Raw genomic sequence first — 23,803 nt, 5'->3', positions numbered from 1 at the left:
AGATTATCAATGACCACCTTCACCCTGGACATTACATGCTCAGCCTTATTCCCTCTGGACGGGGGTTACAGGAGCATACAATCCAGAACTGACAAGACTTCTTTCCATAGGCCATCAGAACCCTTAAAGGGATACGCCACCGTGTGTTGAAATAGGGCTCATCACATGTCTCCCCTAGCTGTAGATAGGTGGGGTCTCCCCTAGCTGTAGACAGGTGGGCCAACGCATTTTTTGTGCATGCATTGTTTTAGTCTGGTGCAACACCGGCAGCGCCGCTGCTAGTTAGCTTAGCGTAGTGAATGGAATCCTATGTTGCCGGTTAGCATGTTGTGAGTAAAAGTGAGCCAACTAAAGACAAAAAAAAAAAAAAACCTAATTACTTGCACTGAGACAAAAAATACGTTGGCCCACCAATCTACAGCCAGGGTAGACCGTGATAAGAACTATTTCAACAAACGGTGGTGTATTCCTTTAACACATATAATACAAACCAATAACAGCAGTGGGGGGCAGGTCTGTCCGAGCAACAATATTGTATTTTAACTTCACTGTAGCTGATTCTGGTTTCCAACTTCGCCCCAGGTGTGTCTGTTAAAAGACGGGCAGAGACAACTTCTCTCTTTTGATGCTTTATTAAGATCAAGCATCAGTACAAACATGGGTGTTGGTAGCTTTGGTATGTGTGTGTGTTTGTGTGTGTATTTGTGTTTGTGTGTGTATGTGTGTGTGGTTCTGCAAAAAAAAAAATAACATTGTAAAGGCTACCATTGACAATGCATAGGAATTATATATATCAAATAATACAATAACCCCACTATTAATTACATTATCTTAATGCAGTGTAACTACTTCAGCATGTAAATAATGCACCTCAAATACAAACAAGCAATCGCTATTATATCGAATCAACAGCCACAATTTAGCTCGCAGGTGAAGAACACAAACTTTGAAAGGAAAATCACTTAATTAACTTGATTTCAATTTTCAGAACTATAGACTAATACAATAACAGGCTTAAATGAACTGACACCGTAAGTTCTACGGCTTACAGTTCTCAAAGACGCACACACGCATTCTTAACTGGCTATCATCCTCCAGACAGCGACACTCTTCTTTTTTCTTTCTCTCCCTTTTCCGCCGAGTGGCACGATCGCGCCATTCTCTGACTCCACTCTTACAATCAATCAGCAATCACTGCTGATAGACGGCCGTTTGTACAGCCCTATTTCTGATATCGTGGCGGCAGAAATTTTGCCATGGCGGGCCGCCACTACAAAATCAGCATAGAGGAAACACTCCATGCCTTTATCATACCGCAATAATATTACTATAATCATACACCATGTGAAATTTTTCTCCTGTCCAGTCATTTAGTGTTTTTTTTATGTCTATAATTCTTCTTCTTATTGTGTATCATATTTACTATCTTTAATGCACCAACAGTTGTGGTACTCACAATTTTGTTGTATGGGTCCACAATAAAGGTTTACCTTAAAAGAAAATGCCATTTCCCCCGTACATTTTGTGTTTCTTTGTGGGATTTTGTGTCTCTCTGTAGTTGTGTTGTGTCTCTTTGTGGTCATTTCTGTTTTCTTTGGAGTTGTTTTGGGTCTCTGTGGTCATTTGACGTCTCTTTGTAGTCGGTCTGTGTCCCTTTTTGGTAGTTTAGCGTCTCTTTTTCACATCATTTTGGACTGTTATTATTTCCATATCTGTGTCTAAAACGTTGGAAAAGCTAGAGCAGATCATAAATAAATAACACTCAAAAATACTCAAGACAAAACTTAAAGCAAAATCACTTTAATGAAATATGATACACTGTAAAAGAGCCAATTTGAATTGTTGGTAGGGGAGATTATGCTCACTCTATAAAAACTATTTATCCTCTTGTGTTGCAACAAGTGTACACACACACACACACACACACACACACACACACACACACACTTTAAAATGAACAGCCTCTCATTGAAACAAATGGTTTGAAGTAAATACTTCCACCAGCACGTATGTGATTAACTATCAACAAAATGACGAGCATGTTGTATTCTATTTAGAGAGTTTACCATTGATGGACTGTTTTTGAGGTTAATCTTTAAACAGTTGCTTACCTGCTTTTATTGTTGTTTTTATTCTATCTTTATGAGCAGGGCCCGAAATTAACACTCGCCTGTCGCCAAATGCGGTTAAATTTTCCGCTTGGCGAGGACATGTCAGAGGGCTATCCGCCACATGGCGAGTAAATGTTTGTACCAAAATAGTTCTGTTTTCCAGTCTTCATTTTGGTGAAGCTGCAGCTACTTTCTTCTGTTTCTGTCGGAGCCTCGCTGGGGAGGGGGGACATACGCACACACACAAACACTGGCGCACACACCAGACGCCAGCCACCACGTCACTTCTGTTTACTGATAGCTAGCGTTTACCTCAGGCTAATTAATTAGCTAGTAAGTGCCGATTTTTGGCAGCCAGCCTTCCAAAAGAAAGGACGATGAAATGAAATGTTTACCGATCCAGCGTCTCCTGCAGCGGGGAGTCAAAGGCAGTGGGACCGCAGCATTCAATAACGTTAACTTCTTATTAATTTCTCATCTGGGGTCTGATAAACAGTAGATTCATCATAATTCAGTGTCCACAAAGCTATTTTCCAATAAACTGAAGCTGTCATATTTCACGGGACCCGCGTGAGTGTGAATTTCATGTCACGGCTTTCGTCGCTGTTTGTCACTTTGCCTAAGATTGGTTTACTCGGCCTGTTTATTTGGTTGCTATGACTTGGCGAGTGATGACGTCCTGTCACTGTTCCAGTTGCTCGCCCTAAAGGGGAGAGAGAGAGGATGATGTTGTGTAATTACGACTTCGTGACTTTTCATAAACAGCTGGAGGAGCGGCAGTGCGCCGCTGCTACATGTACATAGCGGAAACCCTGTTGTGTGTCTGTCCTATTTCTGATACCGTGGCGGCAGATATTTTGCCATGGCGGGCCACACTGCAATCATTAACCGTTGACCGCCAAGCAGGAAACGGGATTCTCACTTCACCTATCCAGGAGGCTCGGACACATTTTCCACACTCCGAGTCCGGTGTTGATGTTCTGTGCATTGTCGGACACATGTAGCCACTTTACAGAAACCACTTGCGGGACCGACACAAGTCCACAGCGGCCGCGGCGTGTATGTCCGAGCCCGTCTCCAGCGCCTCCACCTGCAGGTTGTCAGCTGTGTGTCTGCCTGGTTTACTCTCAGACGGACGATTTAACTTGCCGGTCCTCACCGATATAGTTTCATGTGTCACGTAGCTCTCCACAAGCAGAAAAAAAGTGGGGCGTAAAATGCAATTTTCTGGTTCAAAGTTAGGACTAGCAAGTTAATTAGCATTTAAGCAATAGATTGTATAGCCTATTTACTTTTATCATGCAAAAGACGTTTTTTAAAACTTTATATATCTTTTTATTAATATTGGTTTAACTGATAATATTAGGCTAATCGGTCACAAATCCTATTGTCGGTTAAACGCTTAATCATTAACACCCCTACCAGCAGGACTTGCGACCCTAACCATCACGTTTTAGTATGTAGACCGAAGTCACAAAAAAACGCTGCAATTTAATATTTTGGCCGGTAAAAAATATGCTTGGCCGCTGGATTCTTTTCATCTACCCGCCAACTTGGCCGGTGAGTCAAAAAGTTAATTTCGGATAATGTTTATGAGAAATTCGTCTGTAATTTCCTAATAATTTCCTAGGGAGTTTCTTGGATCTGGCACTAATTATAGAGAAAAAGTTAGAGTAAAGTGACTTATTTCAGTTAATTAAGTGATGTAGAGTTTAGAAGCACAGGCTTTCCACAGGATGCTTGCAGAAAGTAAAAGTGAACGATCCGAATAATTAAAAAGAACTGGAGAACTTTAGAGCAGAGGGAGTTGTCAGGAGGACTGTGACTCATGAGCTCAGTATATCTAAACTAATGCCTACCGCCTTGTGCTTATCGATACGGGTTCTTATTCAATCAATGTGTTTTGTCCTATTATTTGAGTAAAAAAAAAAAAAAAAATCTATGCTGAAAGGAAAAAAAAACTGTGATGAATTATCCCTTCGTCCCAGTTGGGAACACATCCAGAGAGTACTTCGTTTTTTATACCTGATGTTTGTCTGATCAGTTTACCTGCAGAATAAACTGAAGCTGTGGAGGGTTTAAAAGGAACGTCCGTAAAAAGAAAAAAAGGAACATCTGCTGCGCTTCAAAGTCGACTTTGTGGCGTTTATGACGAGGCTTCAGTTTGTTCCGAGCCTCTGTTCAGACTTTCCAGGGAAACGCACAGACACTGAACGAGGCTTCGACCAAACAAACCGCCTCTCTGATCAGGATGAAAGATTTTTCAGTAGCGTCGGCATCAAAGGCGGGAGGAGAAGCTGCCACCGTCAGAGCCTGTCACAAGATTAAACCAAATATAAAAACATAAAAACAAAGAATACAACAGGTTGATGTGGCTTTGGTGGAGACGACGAGTTATCCTGCAGAGCAAAGCACTACAGGTCGGAGGTTAAAGTCACTCATGTTTTCTGCTGTGATGAGACACATCTGACAAAACTAATTACAAATATGAAGAAATACATCAGCCAAAACATGAATAATTAATAAGTAGATAAAAGCGTGAGAAAAAAAAATACAACTTGTAGTCTTACATCACATGCTGTGGCAAAAAAAAAGAAGCTTTGACATGAAACCGTGCAGAAGGAGACATTATGGGTTATAAGTTTGTCTCCCCTGGTTCAACAGCTGGAGCCAGGCAGTAATGGTTGTTGATTTGAGCCTCTGAACGAAGGTATGATTGTTAGGGTTGACTCAGTGTTGTGAAATGTTCTCATTCATGTTGGAAAAGATGGAGACTGTCCTTGCCCAAAGAACGGCCACATAAGTTGTCGTTCAAGCAGCAATTATGACTCATATTTATGTTTATGGTGGCAGGGCCCTTTAGTGCCCGTAGTAATTATGGCGAGAGCAAAGCAGATAGTAAGGTGACAAAGTTTTATAGCGCCACATTCTGCATGAGGAGGTGCGTTGGGGTGATTGATAGGTCAAACAAACTTTCACCCAGGAGACCGGGGTTAGTGTCCTATATAAAGTAAACTGGCAGATTCTTTTTAACTTAACGGAACAGAGACATGTAACGTTCCATGTGATGTGCATAACCTGAAGACTGAACGTATGAAATTAGCTAAGTGGTTTTGTTGCCTAAACATAACCAGACTTCAACCGTAAGGTGAGCTAATAAAGAAACAGACCAACAGGCCTTGGGCCCCCTGCAGGCCTTGGTCCCACTGCAGGCCTCTGGCTACTGCAGGCCTCTGGCCCCTGCAGGCCTTGGTCCCACTGCAGGCCTCTGGCTGCTGCAGGCCTTGGTCCCACTGCAGGCCTTGGTCCCACTGCAGGCCTCTGGCTGCTGCAGGCCTTGGTCACACTGCAGGCCTTGGTCCCACTGCAGGCCTTGGTCACACTGCAGGCCTTGGTCCCACTGCAGGCCTTGGGCCCACTGCAGGCCTTGGGCCCACTGCAGGCCTCTGGCCCCTGCAGGCCTTGGTCCCACTGCAGGCCTTGGTCCCACTGCAGGCCTTGGGCCCACTGCAGGCCTCTGGCCCCTGCAGGCCTTGGTCCCACTGCAGGCCTCCGGTCCCCGTGGCAGATGCACATTTTGCCCAGTAGTGATGATGGCATTTGATCTTGCATTATGAGATGTGAATGATTTATTTATTTAGTTTTTAATATATTGTGGCTTGTATTGAATATGACACATCCCCCACTGGACTGTACCTCACTCCTGTTATGAACCACACCTGTGTTTGTTTGCAGCTCTGTTGTTTATGTAATGGAGAGCAAATAACTTTCCTATCGGTGATCTCATGTTTCTGTGCTTCCATCTAACCTCCTCATTTCCTCTCCTCCTACAGCCTCGGACACTTCCTCGTCTTCTTCCTCGTCCTCCTCCTCGTTTACTCTTGGAGGTTTTGTGGACTTCAGTTTCACCCAGGAGCCTCAGGACACAGTGACGGTGCGAGGGGGTGTGCTGCAGCTTGACTGCCAGGCGCAGTCCGATGCAGTGGCAGGACCTCCCATTATCACATGGCGTAAGGACGGCGTGCTGCTGAGTGCAGTGGTGGATGAGCGGCGACGGCAGCTGGCTAACGGCTCGCTGCAGGTGCAGAATGTCGTCCACTCGCGGCACCACCGACCTGATGAGGGCGAATACCAGTGCATCGCCACACTGGATGGACTTGGGAGCATTGTTAGCCGGACCGCCAGGGTCACTGTGGCTGGTAAGTGAAAGCTCTATATTGTATTCTAGGGGTGTTGAAATTATTCTAAGGTCTGAAATTAATCACTGCATCGATGCATCGCAATGCAGACGTGGACGATTCTGCATCTATGCAGTGACAGACCATAATCGATTATTGCCTACTGATGTTACTTGTTGATTTTTTCTTTTTGCATTTTGTCTGTTGTCTGCTGTGTCAGAAAAAGGGTAGTTCAAATATATCGTACTGCTTGAATTTGTTGATAAAAACATGTGTAGCAATAAATAATAATATTGAGGAGGTGAAGCATTGGGATATTGAATTGAATCGTTGACATGATAATCGTAATCTAATCGTAAGACCAGTGAAGATTTACAATCCTATTGTATTCCAACACACAAATGACGTTTTCCTAACAGCACATACAGGTAACTGTTAACTGACTTATGGTTTTATCAGGTCTTAGCACAACTTTCAGACTACTTGATTTTATCACACTGTTTGCATCACATAGCCGGTGTTTAAGGCTGACCCCTTGATTAGCTCAGATCCTCTTTTTAACCCTTGTGTTGTATTCCCGTCGACTATGCAACGTTTTGTTTTTCTGGCTCGAAAATTTAAACTATTTGGTCGTTTTTTTTCAACACTTATGTTTTTGTCACTTTTTTCCAGTTTTTTTGTTACCTTTTTAGATATGTTTTGTCGATTTTGTTTTTCCTGCGCTTTTTATTGTTTTTGTTCCTAACATTTTTTTCACTTTTTTATTATTTTTAAATTTTTTTCAAATGCTATAAAATTGAATTGAACACCCAAATTCAATGAAAGTAGTGAACTGATCATTTATTTTACTTGTGAAGCGCATTGTATGGAACCATCTACGTTATTCTTTTATTTGACAATTTGGTTGAAAGAAACCCAAATTTCTCACTTTTTGAAAACGGGTCAAATTTTTTAATAATAATTTAATTTATACTGTTTATTTTATACTGTTTATTGATCCCCAGTGGGGAAATTGCAATTTACCCACAATTGACCCAAGGACAACAGGAGGGTTAAATCCAAACTTTCTCTTAAAGTAATTATAAACTCCACCTCCTCGCATATCAGCTGTGGCATCCCACAGGGCTCAACTGTAGGTCCTCTTAATTTCTGGGTTTAAACCGATTGCTTCCACTTAGCTATATAATGCAACAAAATGTTCCATTTAGCTATATAATGCAACACAATGTTCCACTTAGCTATATAATGCAACAAAATGTGATTTGGGAAACAAAATAGTCTTAACTCAAGGTCCACATGCTGGGTTTTAACCATCATGGTTTCCTAAGAAGAGGAGAGCAGAAGAAGAGATTCCCTTATTCAGATTATGTTCCATGACACCTTGAACTGTCCTTGACATTGACCATGGCGCGGGCACACACACACACACACACACACACACACACACACACACACACACACACACACACACACACACACACACACACACACACTTGATATTGCTTAGCTTCCTCTATTTAGTTTAATGTTCCTATTTATTAAATAGAAGCAAAGTAATGTAATAATGTAATTTAGTAAGTGGAGTGTGGCTTAAGATCAATATTGTTTATGGAAGACATTAATAGCCAGAGAGCAACAGAGGCTTAAGTGCATCACCATCACCATCAGTGTGTACTGTCTACACTGTGAAACAATATACAGAATAAGAGGGATATCAAATCTATATTTAATTTGAAGGAAAAATAATGTATATGGTGTCAAAAATGTATCAGATTTATCAAACATTGGATAATTTACATCATCAATTAGCCACAGATTGCAACAAATTAAGTTTGCTCTCATTTAATGATTTAATGATCATTATCAATTATTATTTAATAATAGCATGAAGCTCAACATGAACATCAAGATTTCCTCTTAACTCTATACATTTTCGTAAAGCACAGAGCTGAGTTGAATTGTCTGCATACTTACATTAACATTTTAATAACATGATATATCACTTTAAAAGCAGCTTCCTTGTGGGACTCTGAAATACTGCTGAACAGTGTCCTCACTACTCTGACATTCGAGAATGGGCTGGAGCTTTTCATATCACATATGTAGTCTTCAGTAGATCTCTGGAGCAGCCATCAGCTGAATGTCAACCTGTTGTCATGAACCATACGTTCATATACAGTAGCTGAGAAAAGTTAAGCACTGTAATTTGTAAGCATTCCACAATGACTGCTGCTGGCCATGGAGCTCGTAGTCGGCCACTGTAGCCGGTGTCACATGACCAGGTCGCGGTCTCTTAGTTTCGTAGGATATCTTACATTTTGGTATGCATACATTTTTGTACTATGTCATACGGACCCATCCATGAGAATGCGTTGCGTTCATTGATGACAAGTTCTTTCCGGTTCAAATGATGCTGTTGTGAGAACCTTCGCTGCTGCTGCTTCAACTAAAATTTATGACATCTAGTTTATCCATAAGTATTATAAATCCTTCATTATGTTTGACAAGTCAAATTATGATTCCCAACATCCCTGCAGATGTCTTATAAGGTATAAGACTGCAGGTCATTATTAGTTTCATTATTCATGAGGATGATTGGTTGTTATGGAAACAAGACAAAGCATTGAAAATAATCGTTACCTGCATCTCTATGTGTAACAGAAAGCAGACTGACATCAGAGCTGCCGGCAAAAAACATCCATAAGAAAAGATAATCCCAAAAAGTCTTGAGCCAGACCAGGAATGGAACAGTTCAAGTACAAAATCTAAACCGTTTAGACGGATAGTCATGGTTCGTGGCATGTATTTTTCAATTCCTTTTATCCTCACAGATTTCAGTCAAAAAGGCTTGTGCAGAAAAACACTTAAAAAAAAGCCTAATACTAATGCAGGCCTTGACACGTTGCTTTGTCTAACATGAGTTGTCTGATCTGTTCTTACGGCATTGATTGTACTAGTTGTTACAGACTAGGTTAAAACGGTGGTTATTAGTCCTTGATTTGATTTGACTTTTGATTTAATTCAATTTAATTTCTGAAAAAGGGACAGTAATGCCACAATTAGAGCCACAAATGGCAGAAGAGTACTTTGCAACAACAGTTTGAGTTTCTCAGAGTTTATACGATCTGGAATAGTCAAGCTGCAGGCTACTTCTAAGCTCACGTTAACCTGTGTCTTTAGCTGCATGCTACAAGCCGGTAAGCTACGGTGTGTGTGTGTGTGTGTGTTTTTTACACAAGTCGGCGGGGGTGGAGAGGGAAGTAAATACTGGCGGAATCGCTGATTCTGCGTTTGATTTCGATAGTCGAAATCGAGAGCTCATTTTGATTGATTTTTTATTTAAAAAGACACCCCTAGTGGTAATTGTTTGTTGTAACCTCACTTCTGTTGGAGACAGACGATTGGCCAGACACTTCTCGCCATTCTTGATCGACAGCACTGCTGGCAAGCCTTGAAAGTACCTGGACCTTGTATTTGCACATCCCAACGCTTCATGTACCGCTAAAGTACAAGTTGTGTTGCTATTACATGAGCTGCCTCTCTATTGGTCAGTTGGTCAGTGTACATTTTGATTCAGCTCCAAACTTGAGCTGAATCATGTGTGTCAAACTATTTAAACACACACACACACACACACACACACACACACACACACACACAACACACAATAGGAAATAATTCACGCTTATCCCAGTATTACCTTAAAATATGAATCAGTTCTACCTACATGTCATTTCCACACACACACACACACACACACACACACACACACACACACACACACACACACACACTACAATGCAAAATGCTAATGAACAGCAGAGGCTTAAAATTCAATTAGCAGTCAGTCTGTTTGTGTGTATGTGTGTGTGCTCAGATATGACTGTAAACTGGGACTTAATTAGAAACACTGAACATTTGGATGATAGAAAGAGAGGGAGAGTGAGAAGTAGAGAGAGACTGAGGAGAGAAGAAACAGGAAGAATAAAGAGACTGGAGGAGACTGTTGTGAGCGAGAAACTATTGAAAAATGTGCAGAGAGAGAAAAAAGAGAAATAGAAAGAGTGGTGAAGGATGAGAAAAAAGAGAGCAAAAGAAAAAAGAATTACAAACAAAACACTGACTGAGGCACGATGACTCGGATGACTTGCGTGTATTCATAAGTTTGAATGTTAGCTGTTAAACATTAAATAATATGATATAATGTTGCCACGTTTCTCGCGACCTTGTGACTTCGCAAGAATCCAGCTAAAATAAAAGTTTCAGATACGCAAAGCTATCTAACGTCAAGTATCCCACTGAAAATAAGACAAAGCAAAAATATATAGCTTTATATTCATAGAACAGGAAGCTAATTTCAGCCTAACATTACTTAAAAGTCCCATGACATGGTGCTCTTTGGATGCTTTTATATAGACCTTAGTGGTCCCCTAATACTGTATCTGAAGTCTCTTTTATATAGACCTTAGTGGTCCCCTAATACTGTATCTGAAGTCTCTTTTATATAGACCTTAGTGGTCCCCTAATACTGTATCTGAAGTCTCTTTTTATATAGTGGTCCCCTAATACCTGAAATCTCTTTTATATAGTGGTCCCTTTTATATAGACCTTAGTGGTCCCCTAATACTGTATCTGAAGTCTCTTTTATATAGACCTTAGTGGTCCCCTAATACTGTATCTGAAGTCTCTTTTATATAGACCTTAGTGGTCCCCTAATACTGTATCTGAAATCTCTTTTATATAGACCTTAGTGGTCCCCTAATACTGTATCTGAAGTCTCTTTTATATAGGCCTTTCCCCAAAATTCAGTCTCTTTTTTAGGTGGTCCCCTAATACTGTAGAAAATTAGACAGTATCTGAACTTTCCCAAAATTCAGTCCTAGAATGAGCTTTCCAGGATGTGCCATTTCTGTGTCTGAAGCTATTGAGGAGGAGAGTGGGAGGGGCAAGGTGGAGGGTGGGGGGTGTGGCCTTGACCAACTGCCACTTTTCTCCTTTGAAAACCATGATGTCTCTCTCTCATGGGTTGGCCAAATTCTCTGGGTGGGCAAAGCAGAGAAAGGGGAGGTAACCTTGCTCCTTATGACCTCATAACAAGCAGATTCCAAAACGGCTCATCTCATTTTCTCAAAGGCAGAGCAGGATACCCAGGGCTCGGTTTACAACTATCACCATTTCTAGCCACTGGGGACCATAGGCAGGCTGGGGGAAACCATATTAACGTTAAAAAATCTCATAAAGTGAAATTTTCATGCCATTGGACCTTTTAAAGTGCTCATATTATGCTTATATTCAGGTTCATAATTGTATTTAGAGGTTGTACCAGAATAGGTTTACATGGTTTAATTAAAAAAAAAAAACATATTTTTGTTGTACTACACATTGCTACAGCTCCTCTTTTCACCCTGTGTGTTGAGCTTACTGTTTTAGCTACAGAGTGAGACATTTCACTTCTTTTCCATCTTTGTTGGGAGTCGCACATGCTCAGTACCTAGGTAAGGACTACTAGCCAGTCAGTATAAGGGCGTGGCACACTAGCAGCTAGGTGAGCATTATATTGTCTCTGAAGTAAAGGCTGGACTACAAAAGCTATTTGGAGCAGTTTGTGAACAGTGTTTTCTGTTGGAGATGGTTATTTAATTTTTTTTATTTAACCTTTATTTATCCAGGTAATTCTCATTTGCAACGACAACCTGTCACATTCACACAGTTCCACGTTCATACCTGGAAGGTGCCCAGAACAACCAGAGTCTGATCTGCTGGCCATTGTGCAGCTCCACTGGAGCGGTTGGAAGTTAAGGGCCTTGCTCAAGGGCACCTCAGTGGTTATAATGAGGGAGGGACAAGCACTGTTCTTCAACTTTCCCCACCCAGATTTTATCCTGTCGGTCTGGGGATTGAACCGATGACCTCCCAGTCACAAGCTTACTTCTTTAACCTTTAGGCCACCACTGCCTCAAATGGTAAGTCCCTTTGGGGTGGACTTTGGGCTTTTTCCCTTTGTAAACCTATAACATGCACAAAAAAGATATATAACACTATAAAAGAAAAGGAAAACGCAAAAAGCATAATATGAGCACTTAACATTACCATCACTTTCAGTCTGCTATATCTGTTTATATTCAGTGAGAATGAGTGCAGGATTATTATTCTCTCGAATAAAGCAATATTTTTGTGTAAATGTAAATGTGTTAGCTGCTGATCTCTAGCTAAGGTGTATTAGCCTCCACGTGTTATTTCTCAACCACTCCAAACACATCATCATACTATCATCTTTAAACTCCTAGCTAAAGTTCACAGCGGCGGAGGGAGAGACGGAGCAGCTTTCAGTCCGTCCATCCACGATCAGCCGTCGACTCTCTGAGGAGTTAGACAAATCCCAATTAAAGGCAGTGAGGAGGAGCGGGGTTTGACCCACAGAAGTAGATAATAATCGGTCCCACGGCGACGATTCAGACTAGGAGCGTCCCCAAATCCCTCGGCCTCCCTCGCCTGTTTGATGTGATTTGCATATTATTATCCGTCTGACTTATTTTGGTCCGTTTGTCTAATGAGGATGAAAACAGCAGGGAGACAACAGACTCTGTCCTCATTGCAATTCAAGACACGGCATTTTGGTTTAGTTTTTTTTTTTTTATATGGAGGTTGCGGGTTTGAATCCTTACGGACCGCCTACATTACACACGTAACGTATGCGGAGCGGATGTTCAAACTATGCTTCCACTATAATCAATGAAGCTGGCGACAGTGAGCAGAGAGCAGTGCATGGTGGTGCGTATGCTCTGCAGAGATCCGGATCATAAAGTGTCTATATGTCTTTTAAATTAAACTACCGATATACAGGAAATGACTTAATGACTGTCAGTGAGCGGATTGGCAGTTTGGTTTTGAGAGTTTCTGATTTGGTTGTTTCCCTCCCCTGCGTCCTCTGATAACAGCTGACAGTAGATTGACGTTTTCACAGTGCTCACAATCCCAAAGCAAGAGCTCTCCGTCTCGCCTGTGACTCACACAATCCTACGTGGTGTGTGCGCTGAAGGTGTAGCCGGTTAAAAGATACATTCCGAACGGTCCGCATACGTTACGCGTTCAATGTAGCCAAAGCATGAAACAGAAAGTTGAAGTGAAAGAATGTTGAGTTCAAAGTCAAAGTTTCTTCCTTTCTTCTTCTGGCTCCTTTTTCTCGGTGATGCTCATTTTCTTTCCTAATTCCTCTTCCTCCTCCCATTCCGATGGGTTGGCCATTCCTCTTCCCCTCTAACTTTCCTTCGTCTTGTTTAGTTTTTTTCTTTTCATTTTGTGTGATCAGAATTTCCTCTCGGACTGAAGATCACAGTAAACTCTCTGCTACACATGGATTCATGAGGCTGTTCATTCTGTTTTAGTGAATTTAGGCAACGTGTTCTTGAATTAATAAAATAGAAACATGATGCCAATCGGATTCATGATCTTGTCAATGCTAGCTAGCTAGTTAGCGCTAAAGGACTTTTTTTTCTGAAAGATTTTCTAAGTACCGCCGTACATGCAGATGAATGGCGCTAGTATTTGGAGGTCTGCGTTTACCTGCCGGTAAAACTCAGCTGGGTGACTAGCATTTAGCTTAGCGCAGCACCATTGAAACCATAGAGACACTGGCTTAGCCTCATCATCCTCCCCAACACTGCCCTATTTGTCCAAATATGGTCACTTCTGGTTTCCAAATTACCAAGCTGGCGTGGCCAAAATGCTAACTCCCGGCTTCAAAACGGCAGTCCACAAACCAATGGGTGACATCACTGCTGCTACAACCATTATTTTACAGTCTATGACACAAACAGCAGGTGGCCATAATGTAAACCAGTTATGTTGTTAGGGTCGACATTAACCTTAAAACAATTGTTTTAAGGTGTTAGAATTAGACCGGTGCAGTTATAGTCCAGTGCTTAGTTAGGCCTCCAGAAATGAAACCTAGTCCTCACAAGTCACAAAAACAAGAGTGTGTTTTATGTGTGTGCAGCTGCAGGCTGCAGTGTGATCCACACAGAAACAGACAGTAGCAGAACTTATATAAGACGTACGATCCAAATACACATCAGCGTTCCCTTCGCCTCTCATCTGTGTGATGTCACAACGGCTCAAGTGCTCGCCGCCATGAGGACGCACAAAACATGCAACCACACCACGATTCACGAGTCAAACTGAAGCGTTTCTAATGTTACAGAACAGAAAGAGAAAGCTAGTGTTTGTGTTTGTGTGTCGAGGTAAAACAGAGGAAGCAGAATCTGATTCAAGCCAGCATGCAATGGATTTTTTCTGTCTCTTCCCTAGATGAAATGTCCTCATGAGGATTCATATGCTGACAGAAATGTAGAACTCTTGGGATTTGGTTTTTTTTTTTACACAAAGCAAACTGCGATGTTCTTTCTCCAAAATAGAATTTTAAATGTGTTTAAAGACACATACATTGCTTATAAAATTTCCCTTGAAAGAAATGAAAGAAAATAAATGACCGCATACGAGAAAGTAAATGACCTCCTTATAGGCTTAGGGGTGATGACATGCCAACCCTGAACCGCAGAGTCCCCGTTTTGACTTGGGTCCATTTATTGCATCTCTCTCTCCCCTGTTTTTGCTTTTTCTCTCTACTGTAGCTATTGAATAAAGACATGAAATGTCCACAACAAAAAGGCAATGTCCTCTGCCCAGTTGTCCCTCCTAAAACCTTGGGTAGAAGCAATGCTGTTGGCAAGACTAGCTGCTGTGTCAATGTTAATTTTGTAAATTATTGCCTTAACTACAAAGTGAAACTGTTGGTTGTTTTATGGTAAATGGCAAGAATTGTGCATTTCAAGCCAGTGTCTGTCCAATGGTGTTAAGCTGGTTTATTAGAGAGAAATGTCTCTTTATATTGTTTTGATATTCAAAGATAGCTCAGAGAAAGATGAGCTGTGGTCCCTAGGGTTGCAACTAACAGTTCTTTTCACTGTCAAGTCATTTATTTTCTTGATTAATCAATTAGTTGTTTGGTCTATAAAATGTCAGAAAATGGTGAAAAATGTCCACTGATGACGGCCTCAAATGTCGTGTTTTGTCCACAACTTCAAGATATTGACTTTACTGTCACAGAGGATTGAGGAAACAAGAACATATTCGCGTTTAAGACGCTGGAAATTTTAAACTGATTAAACGATTATCAAAATAATTGGTGATTAATTTAATAGAACTAGGGAGAGGTGGTACAGTAGAAGTTGTTGAGACCTACATATACCTGAGGAGCCTTATGGACAACAAGCTAGATTTTAACTTTGAGACAGAGTTGCTCTGCAAAAAATCCCAGCAGCGCCTGTTTTGCCTGCGGAAACGTTCAAAGTTTAATGTGGACAAGACCCTCATGACCATCCTCTATAAATCATGCTTTTGAGTCTTTCTTAACCTTTTTCATTCTCTGCTGGTATGGAAATCTGAACGTTAGGGCCAAAAACTCTGTCTGACAAGTGATTCAAAAAAAACAAATCCATCCTGTCAGTCAGTGTCCACCACCTCCACTCCCGAGTTTCAGCTACTCCCCTCTGGTTGCCGCTTACGATTTACCCCAATCAAGAGCGACAGGTACAGACACTCATTATCATCATTAATACCCACCATCTCATTCCTGAAAAGGTATGGCCAGGGCTGTAGGTGCTGATGGAATGCCTGGGTCCTGATGTCTAATGATAATGATGTTGATGGAAAGGTTGGGTACCAAAACCCAGTGCTAATCCAGCACCGGTGCCTAAACAACTGGTATCTACTAGGGTTGTTGGAACGAATTCCGAAAGTCGGATATAATTCGAATAGTAAAAAAATCAATACTATTCGAATGCTGAAATTGCTATTCGGATGTGACCTTTTTTTTTATAAATAGGTTGGCTAACATTAGCCAATCTCCCTCTTCTCATGTCACGTCTGATGAACAATAAGTTACAGGAGTGAGAAACACAAGACATTGTGAGCTAACGTTATGTACCGAGTAACTGGAAATCAGAAGAAGGGTGGGAAATGGTTTTAACATGACTTTAAAAATCGACATCCACCGAGCCAAACTACTTATGTTATCAATAGTTATCTCGTTCTTGTTTCCTAACTGCGTTGCAAGTTATAGGAACGCTAAAGCTAATGTTAGCTGCCCTACAGCTGTCAGAGGTAGCTTTGACTTCATATATTACCTTCTAACAGCTGTATTCTCAGTAATGTGACAATCTGCAAGAAACAGGTTGCTTATAAATCACTAAAATAGTATAGGCAGCACCGTTTGGCTTAGTTATCAATGCCGTTAGCATCGTGGCTAACGCTATTGTTACTTAGTTTATGACAAATGGTTTCGGCTGGGCTTTCTAACATGATGTCATCGTGCTAACCGAGCACCGTTAGCCTTTACAGCAGAGCCGCTTCAATACACTTGTTAGATCATGTTCCATTACAGAGTTCTCTGTTGATTTGTGTTTGTCGCTGTGTGCTAGTGATGGAAAATGATAGTAAACAGAGAGCGGCATGCCAGAAATGCAATGTGCCGTGACGTAGATCCCCTTTAAGGCCAGGCTGATGTTGGAAGTCCCTCTAGTTGACAGAACGTTTAACAACAACCACATGCTTAAGCTTGTTTTACAGTTCTGCGGAGGCTCCGTGCAGAGCTTTTGCCGTAGCCTACGTAAGTGGCCTGATGTGTGTGTGTGTGTGTGTGGGGAGTGTGTGGTAGATGGAGAAGTGAGAGAGTGACAGCAATTCAAAGCGAGTAGCGACTCTAGAGTCATAGTGAGAGAAACAAAGTGTCTCCCCTGTTCTTTCTGACCACGGTGGGAAATCTAGAGTAGGAAAAGTTAACTCTCTCCTTGATTTCATGTTGTTTATGGAGAAGGAGAACCAGGAAATAAGTTGGGGGAAATGCAACGCTACCATGCCACGACGTGTAGTTAAATTTTTCGAGAGGCGCACGTCAGGCTACGGCGTAGAGTCCAACGTAGACGTATAGGGGTCCCTGCGGTGTCGATACTACGCACAACTATCAAAAGGCCTTTATAGTGGCATTGACAAAGCATAAGCCTGAGTAGTGTAGTATGATTTATAACAGGGTGCATTTGAGCATTAAATATTTGAATATTATTTGAATATAAAAAAAATAACAAATTAAATTTGAAAGGTATTATAGAGGAAGATGAACAGCTCTAATATCTACCGGACCGAATAGCAACGCGGATTTTGATGCCTCATTTCGGTACAACTTGCACTGCTCTCTGATGCTCCAAAACGGATGTTGGAGGCAACAGAAACATCGCTGCACGTGACGCTAGTTAACACTACATTTGCAGGCAGGTAATGTTAGCCTACCTTTAACTAGTACCTGGCTTCAACAAGGTTAAAGTGCTGACCGCTAAACAGTCTAACGTGTGGCGGTATTTCCCTGTAGAAGATTCCAACAGCGGGGCGTCCAACAGTCTGCAGCTGCCGTTTTCGGAAAAACAACACAGATGGTGCGTTCACTTGAAATTAGTAAGCCTTGTATCGGTATCGTTCCAGGCATCGGCACCGTTTATAAAGATTTGGCACCGACATTGAAAAAAAAAACAATAACCATACCCAATCATAGTTGATGGTCAAGAAATTGCAGAAAAGGCAATTCTAGTTGCTAGGTATTTATTGACCTTATATTTCTATGGTATTTCTTACTGTGTGAATACAGGCAGCCCGGTCTCATGGCAGTTCGTGATATGGTAACGTTATTGAATCTATTGAGTTATGGACAGGACACTATAATGTCGTTTTTTTTGTGTGGTGATTACAAATTTTAAAGCATTGTATTTCATTGGGAAGCATATTTCGTGATCACAGAACAATAACGGTAGCGAGTAGTATTGATAAGGCGAAAGTCCGCGCAGGGAGGTTGGTCGGGGGGGTGGATGGGTCAAACAACAAAGGACTTTCACCCCGGAGACCGGGGATGGCGTCCCGCGTGTTGCAGTTCCTTTCCTCGTTATTCTCTTCCTAACCACAACCGTCCCGCTGTTGTCGGCGTGTCCTGCGTGCGACGGTTCCTTTCCCCGTTCTTCTTTTCCTAACCACAACCATGCCATTGTTGTGGCGTTTCATTTCCCCATTGGTGTGTGCCCCTGTGCCCGGGGATCGCGTCCCGCGAGTGGCGGCCCGTCCCGTTGTTGTGGCCGGCATGTGGCGTTTGGTTTCCCCGTTGTTGCGTCCCCCCAGAGCAGGTTCAAAAATTGTGACCTGTACACGTTCAAAATTCGTGACGTGTACACGAAATAAACGTCAAAATCGTGACCTGTAAACAAATCAATAAATCTAAATAACGTGACTATTTCTCGACTTGGTGTGAAACCGGGTTGATACAGGCCATTAGGGTCTGTTTTAGTCTTATCATTGATTGTTGTGGTGTAGATTTGTAGGGATTGGTTGTATTTTTATTTGTGATGATACTTTTTGCACAGATTTATAGGTGATTGATGATGTCTTTTATAGATCTGGATTCATGTATCTGGATTTTAGATTTAGATTTTAGAGTTGAAGTTAAACTTATCGATTAATCTTTGCAACTCTTGTGGTCTCATTCTCTTTCTTTCTGAGAGTGCTATGTGAAGGTCAAAATCTATCTCTGTTAACTAGGGGTGTGGTTATCTTAGCTTAGCATAAAGATGTTTTCTAAAGTTCACACATTAACATGTTCTATATCTCGGAAATGGGAAAACAAGTTGTTGTCTTTGTATTTATTTATTTGTTGGATCAATTGTGTTACAGTGTCTGCGTTGTTTCGGACTCCTGAGACACCAATATTGTCCTGGAATGTGTTAGCCTGTGTGTTAGTGTTATTTATGGTCCGCTGTGACCTGTCTGAATTGTGTCCTTTTCTTATTTTGTGACTGTGTATGTGCAACTAAACTGGTTTCCCCACTGGAGATGAACGAAATGATCGAATCACAATCTACGTGCTGGAAATATTTCTTTCCGCCTCCACTTTTCCACCTGAGCAGTGTCTTCCCGGAATCTTGTTGTCTTCGCTGCACAGAACCAGGGGGATGGATAAACTGTTGTTGTATTGATTATGATGGAGCAGTGACCCCCTAAAAAGTGTAGAGTGTATGTCAACCCAGCTGTCACAGGGTTCAGAAGAGGGTGGCAAGAATAACAGAATATTTCAAATATTTCGGCATGAAAATATTCACATTTAATCATTTAAACCAGTTCAAATTCAACTGTAACATCTCAGTACATCAACACAGAGGAAGGAAATAAGCTTCTCTTTATTAAATTCTTGACATTCCTGCAGAGTCTAGTTAATCTGCCCAGAGGCCCCGGCCCGGCAGCCATGTTGAAATTAAAATACAACCATGAAGCATGAAGCTTCTGATGGAAATACCAGGCTTCTCAGTGCGAGGCTGCATGGCATCAGCTGGGCGGTGTGTTTAGGTGGCTACAGGCTGCTTGTTGTTGAAGTGAATGTGATCAGACAGGAAACGGCGTGTGTCCTAAACACAGCAGGCTGGACACTGCCCGTCCACTCTGTCCCCGTCTCTCTGTCTGACTTTCATCTGTCGTCCCGCTGTTCAGAGTCTAACTCGGTTTCTCACACGCTGGGCCTTGCTTCTCTTCCTGTTCCATTTTTCTCCATTATTCTCTTCTTCTCTAACCTGAAAAACCTTTACCGTCTGCTTGCCTCTTCTTCTTCACCCCTGCTGCTAGTGTGTGTCTTTTGTTTCTGACACAGAAGCCCTATTATATACAGTAGTACACCGGCACTAACAGCAGAACCACCGCTAAGGAAAAATCCAGCACATAGACAGCTCTTTAGGATACGGGAAAGAGGTGATTTAACATCACCACTAATTTGAAATAGAATTTAGCAAGAAAACAATATGCTGAGGGACAGGTGGGAGGGGCAAGGGTGGCCAGTTCCCCCGCAATATTGAGTCTCAACCCCCCTCTGGCCCCCTTAATTAAGGCAAATATTCTCATACATTTTTAAACCAACATTATCATAAAACATTGTATTTTTTTTCTTTAACTAAACATAAAACTAACAATTACCATTAACAGTCATACCCCTTAGGACCTTAGGAGCTATGTCAGCAATTAATTGCGGTCAAACAAAGAAACGGCAATTTTGTAAAAAAAAAATTTAAGTTTAAATAATTTGACAATTGAGTAATTATTGGCACAGGCCTAACGACTGCCACCGCTGAGGAAACATTACTACATTTTTAATAACCCCTCCCCCTTCTGGACTCCCCCCAGGTCCGCTGAAGGTGGTCATCCCCACCGAGTCCGTTTCCTCGTACCTGGGCGACACCGCCCTGCTGCGCTGTGAGGTCTCGGGCGACCCGACGCCCGTCATCCGCTGGCAGAAAAACCGGGAGGACCTACCACTGACCTTTGACCCCGACTCCCGCATGGCGGTGCTGCCGTCGGGCTCGCTTCAGGTCAGCCGCGTCCAGCCGCCAGACTCAGCCACGTACCGCTGTCTGGCCGACAACCCCAGCAGCACCCGGACGGGGACGGACGCTGAGCTCCGAGTGCTCCCAGGTAAATGATCCAACAGTGATGTACTGCAAACACTTGGTGGCTTTCTCGGTTTACTGATCCATTAGGTAGTGGTGGAATGCAAGGGTGTAGGTTTAGTTTCAACATTATAACCAATGGGGTCTGGAGGTCACCCTCCAAAACCTTTTGAGCATCAAACACTTCATTTCCTATGTATGAAAAAAAAAAAAAAAATATATATATATATATCCCCTGGGGATGCCTATGATGGAATGTTCTGAAGTACATTTACTTGAGTAGCGTTCTTGAGTACAAATTTGAGATACTATTCTTGTTATGCAACTTTCTACTTCTGCTCCGTTACATTTCAGAGAGATATATTGTACTTTTTATCTCACTACAACTATCTGACAGCTTTAGTTCCTAGTTACTTTATATGTAATGAAATAAATCATTAATTCAACTACCCAACAGTATAAACACGTACAGCTGAAAGGATTTGTCGATCAATCAAATAGTCGATTGACAAAAAAAGGTCTCCTTTCAGAATTTCTAAAAACCAAACAATCCATCGAGTAGTCAAGAAAATAATTAACAGATTAATCCATAATGAAGATGATCATTAGTGGTAGTCCGATGTAAAACAGTTCAAAATGAGCCTCACCTCAACCAACTAATGTACAACAGTAAAATCCTGCTTTTACATTAATTCATAAGTAATAATAATCTAAAGATATAATATATAATAGTATACATTTTCCTGATTAACCTTAACCCTACAACTCTGACTCCAGAAGTGTCCATTGTGTTTCAAAGTGCAGCTACTCTCCTCTGTGTCTTTAGCTGCAGACTGTTGGACGTCCCGGTGTTGGAATCCTTTTGAGGGAAATACAGCCACACTTTAAACCGTTTAGAACTTACCTGTCAGCATTTTAAATGTATAAGCCAGCTACTAGCTAACAGTAATAGTAACATTACCTGCTGCCAAATGTAATTTTAACTAGCGGCGAAATCTGTGTTGTTATTCGGTCCGGTAGATACATGGATGTATTATAAGACCTGGATGCAACGTTAATGGTGTAGCCCCTTTTATTCCTCTGAGAAGAAGCTTAGAAACTTTTTTTGGCGTATCCGCAAAAAGGCTTTACTAAACTTCCAGGTGTACTTCCGTGATATGCGTCCATTGAATATGCACAGTAGTGTTTTTCCCGCTGGCCCTGCCCACGAGTTCCCGCTCTGCAACACAGGTCGCAGGTTTTTAAATCGCTTTTCTCGGCTTGAGGAAAGTTTTTCAAAACCGACCTTGTTTGCAGTTCAAGGTCTCCTGGCAGCAGTTTTTACAATGGTGGCCTTTTGGGAAAGTTCTTGTCTCGGTTGCAGAGGCATTATTATGGAACCCACTGTAGTGGGTTAGGTTAACGCGCAACGAGTGGTTAGGCGTCCATGCTCGCACAAGGTAACGGAATTTGATTTGTTCAGTTCCTAGCCCCTGACCAATTAGCTATTCTAACCTTAACTAATTGAGGTCAATGCCTAACCTCCACTTATCAGGCTGCTTCATAGGGTGGGTCTTGCCTAGAACTGCAGTGGGATCCATAAAAATGCATCGCAGAGGGATTTTTCATTGCAATACCGCCAGTGTCCACTGGACCAAATCAGCAGTAAGGCTGTATGTGGGGGCCTGGGCAGATACCGATCGTAGAAGAACTGGTGCCATGTTGGACCTGGTTTCAGTAACTAACCCTACTGATTATAATTACATACCTTTACTGACGTAACATTGTCAGTGCAAGACTTTTAATTGTAACGGAGTGTATTTACTGTGTGGTATAAGTAAGTAGTATAAGGCTAATCTTACCTTATCTTAGTACCTTTACTTAAGTAAAGGGTCTGAATACTTTCTCCACCACTGACACAATACATGTTCATTTGAACAGATGCTTCCAATCTGTCAATAAGTCGACCTGCCTTAAAGAGGTTCTGAAATCAATTAATTTATCTGATTTTAATTTAGATAGTTTTGGCCTCCCACAATAGTGTACATGTAGATGTAATTTTAGTTGTAGTCTTTCTGCCCTAATAAACCTAACTTTGAACTTCTGGCATCACATATTGTATACATTTGAGGTATTATTTGTGTTATCAATCTCCAGAAGCCAATTTAGATTTCCAGTCTTGCTACAGCGAAGTACTGCACCAGCAGTTTTACCTAATGGTGAGGGCTACTTTTCCTGCAGTCATCATTTTGTCAGGTCCTCATTTTTTTATTCATTTCCTCCCAGTGCTGGATGCCTCATTTGAAAATGAAGTGTGATGTAATGAATATAAAGAGTGTAAGATGTGATTTTAATAATGTTTCTGAAAGAAAGCAGCTTCTCATCAGTCTGCAGGGAGTCTGTCAGCCGCTCCTCACCGTCCAATTAGAAGAGTCCGCACACTGTCCACTTCATCACTCAGATAACAGCCTGGGTTAGCTCTCTCTTGCTGGTGAAACACCACTTTGACTCGAGCTCATCAAGTGTTCCTGCGCTCCGTCCCAGCGGAGAGCTCCCTGGGGCCTGAGGGCCGGCCTATAGCACCATCATCACGTACTTTACATTTCAAACTCCACTCCCATATTTTTCATCACTACTTGCTACCACAATCCAAATAAAATAACAAACAATATCCCATGCATGACTGAGTAAATAAACAAAATATATATTTGAAAAGTAGATCATTAAAATTGAGTATTTAAAAAGTAACACAATTTTAGAATATGCAAATAAAATACATTAAAGGGGTGATAGAATGCAAAACTGATTCCACCCTGTCATAGTTGAATAACGACAGTTCGGTGGGTAAATAGGACATACATCCCACTGACACCCCTTTACTATGAAAACCTCATATTTTGAAACTGCCGCTGAAAACGGGCGAATGTCAACAAAGCTGAAAGTTGACGTCAACCTCCCAAAACCCGGAACCTTTGTCAGCCCATGGGTGTATTAAGAGAACGGTCACGCCCCA

The 23,803-nt window shown here is 41.7% G+C and overlaps 1 protein-coding gene across 1 annotated transcript in view; it reads left to right on the top strand.

The window, feature by feature from the left end:
• Positions 1-5,781: 5,781 nt before the first annotated feature.
• Positions 5,782-23,803, top strand: part of dcc (DCC netrin 1 receptor) — a 224,859-nt gene continuing 206,837 nt past the window's right edge. Inside the window, exons 1-3 of the mRNA XM_028602136.1 lie at positions 5,782-5,803; positions 5,945-6,310; positions 20,549-20,836. Of these exons, the coding sequence (XP_028457937.1) occupies positions 5,782-5,803; positions 5,945-6,310; positions 20,549-20,836 (676 nt within the window). The remainder of the gene's footprint in view (positions 5,804-5,944; positions 6,311-20,548; positions 20,837-23,803) is intronic.

This window comes from Perca flavescens, chromosome 16 (assembly GCF_004354835.1).
Source record: "Perca flavescens isolate YP-PL-M2 chromosome 16, PFLA_1.0, whole genome shotgun sequence".
Classification (NCBI taxonomy): Eukaryota; Metazoa; Chordata; class Actinopteri; order Perciformes; family Percidae; genus Perca; species Perca flavescens.
This window is presented reverse-complemented; position numbering and strand designations above follow the sequence as displayed.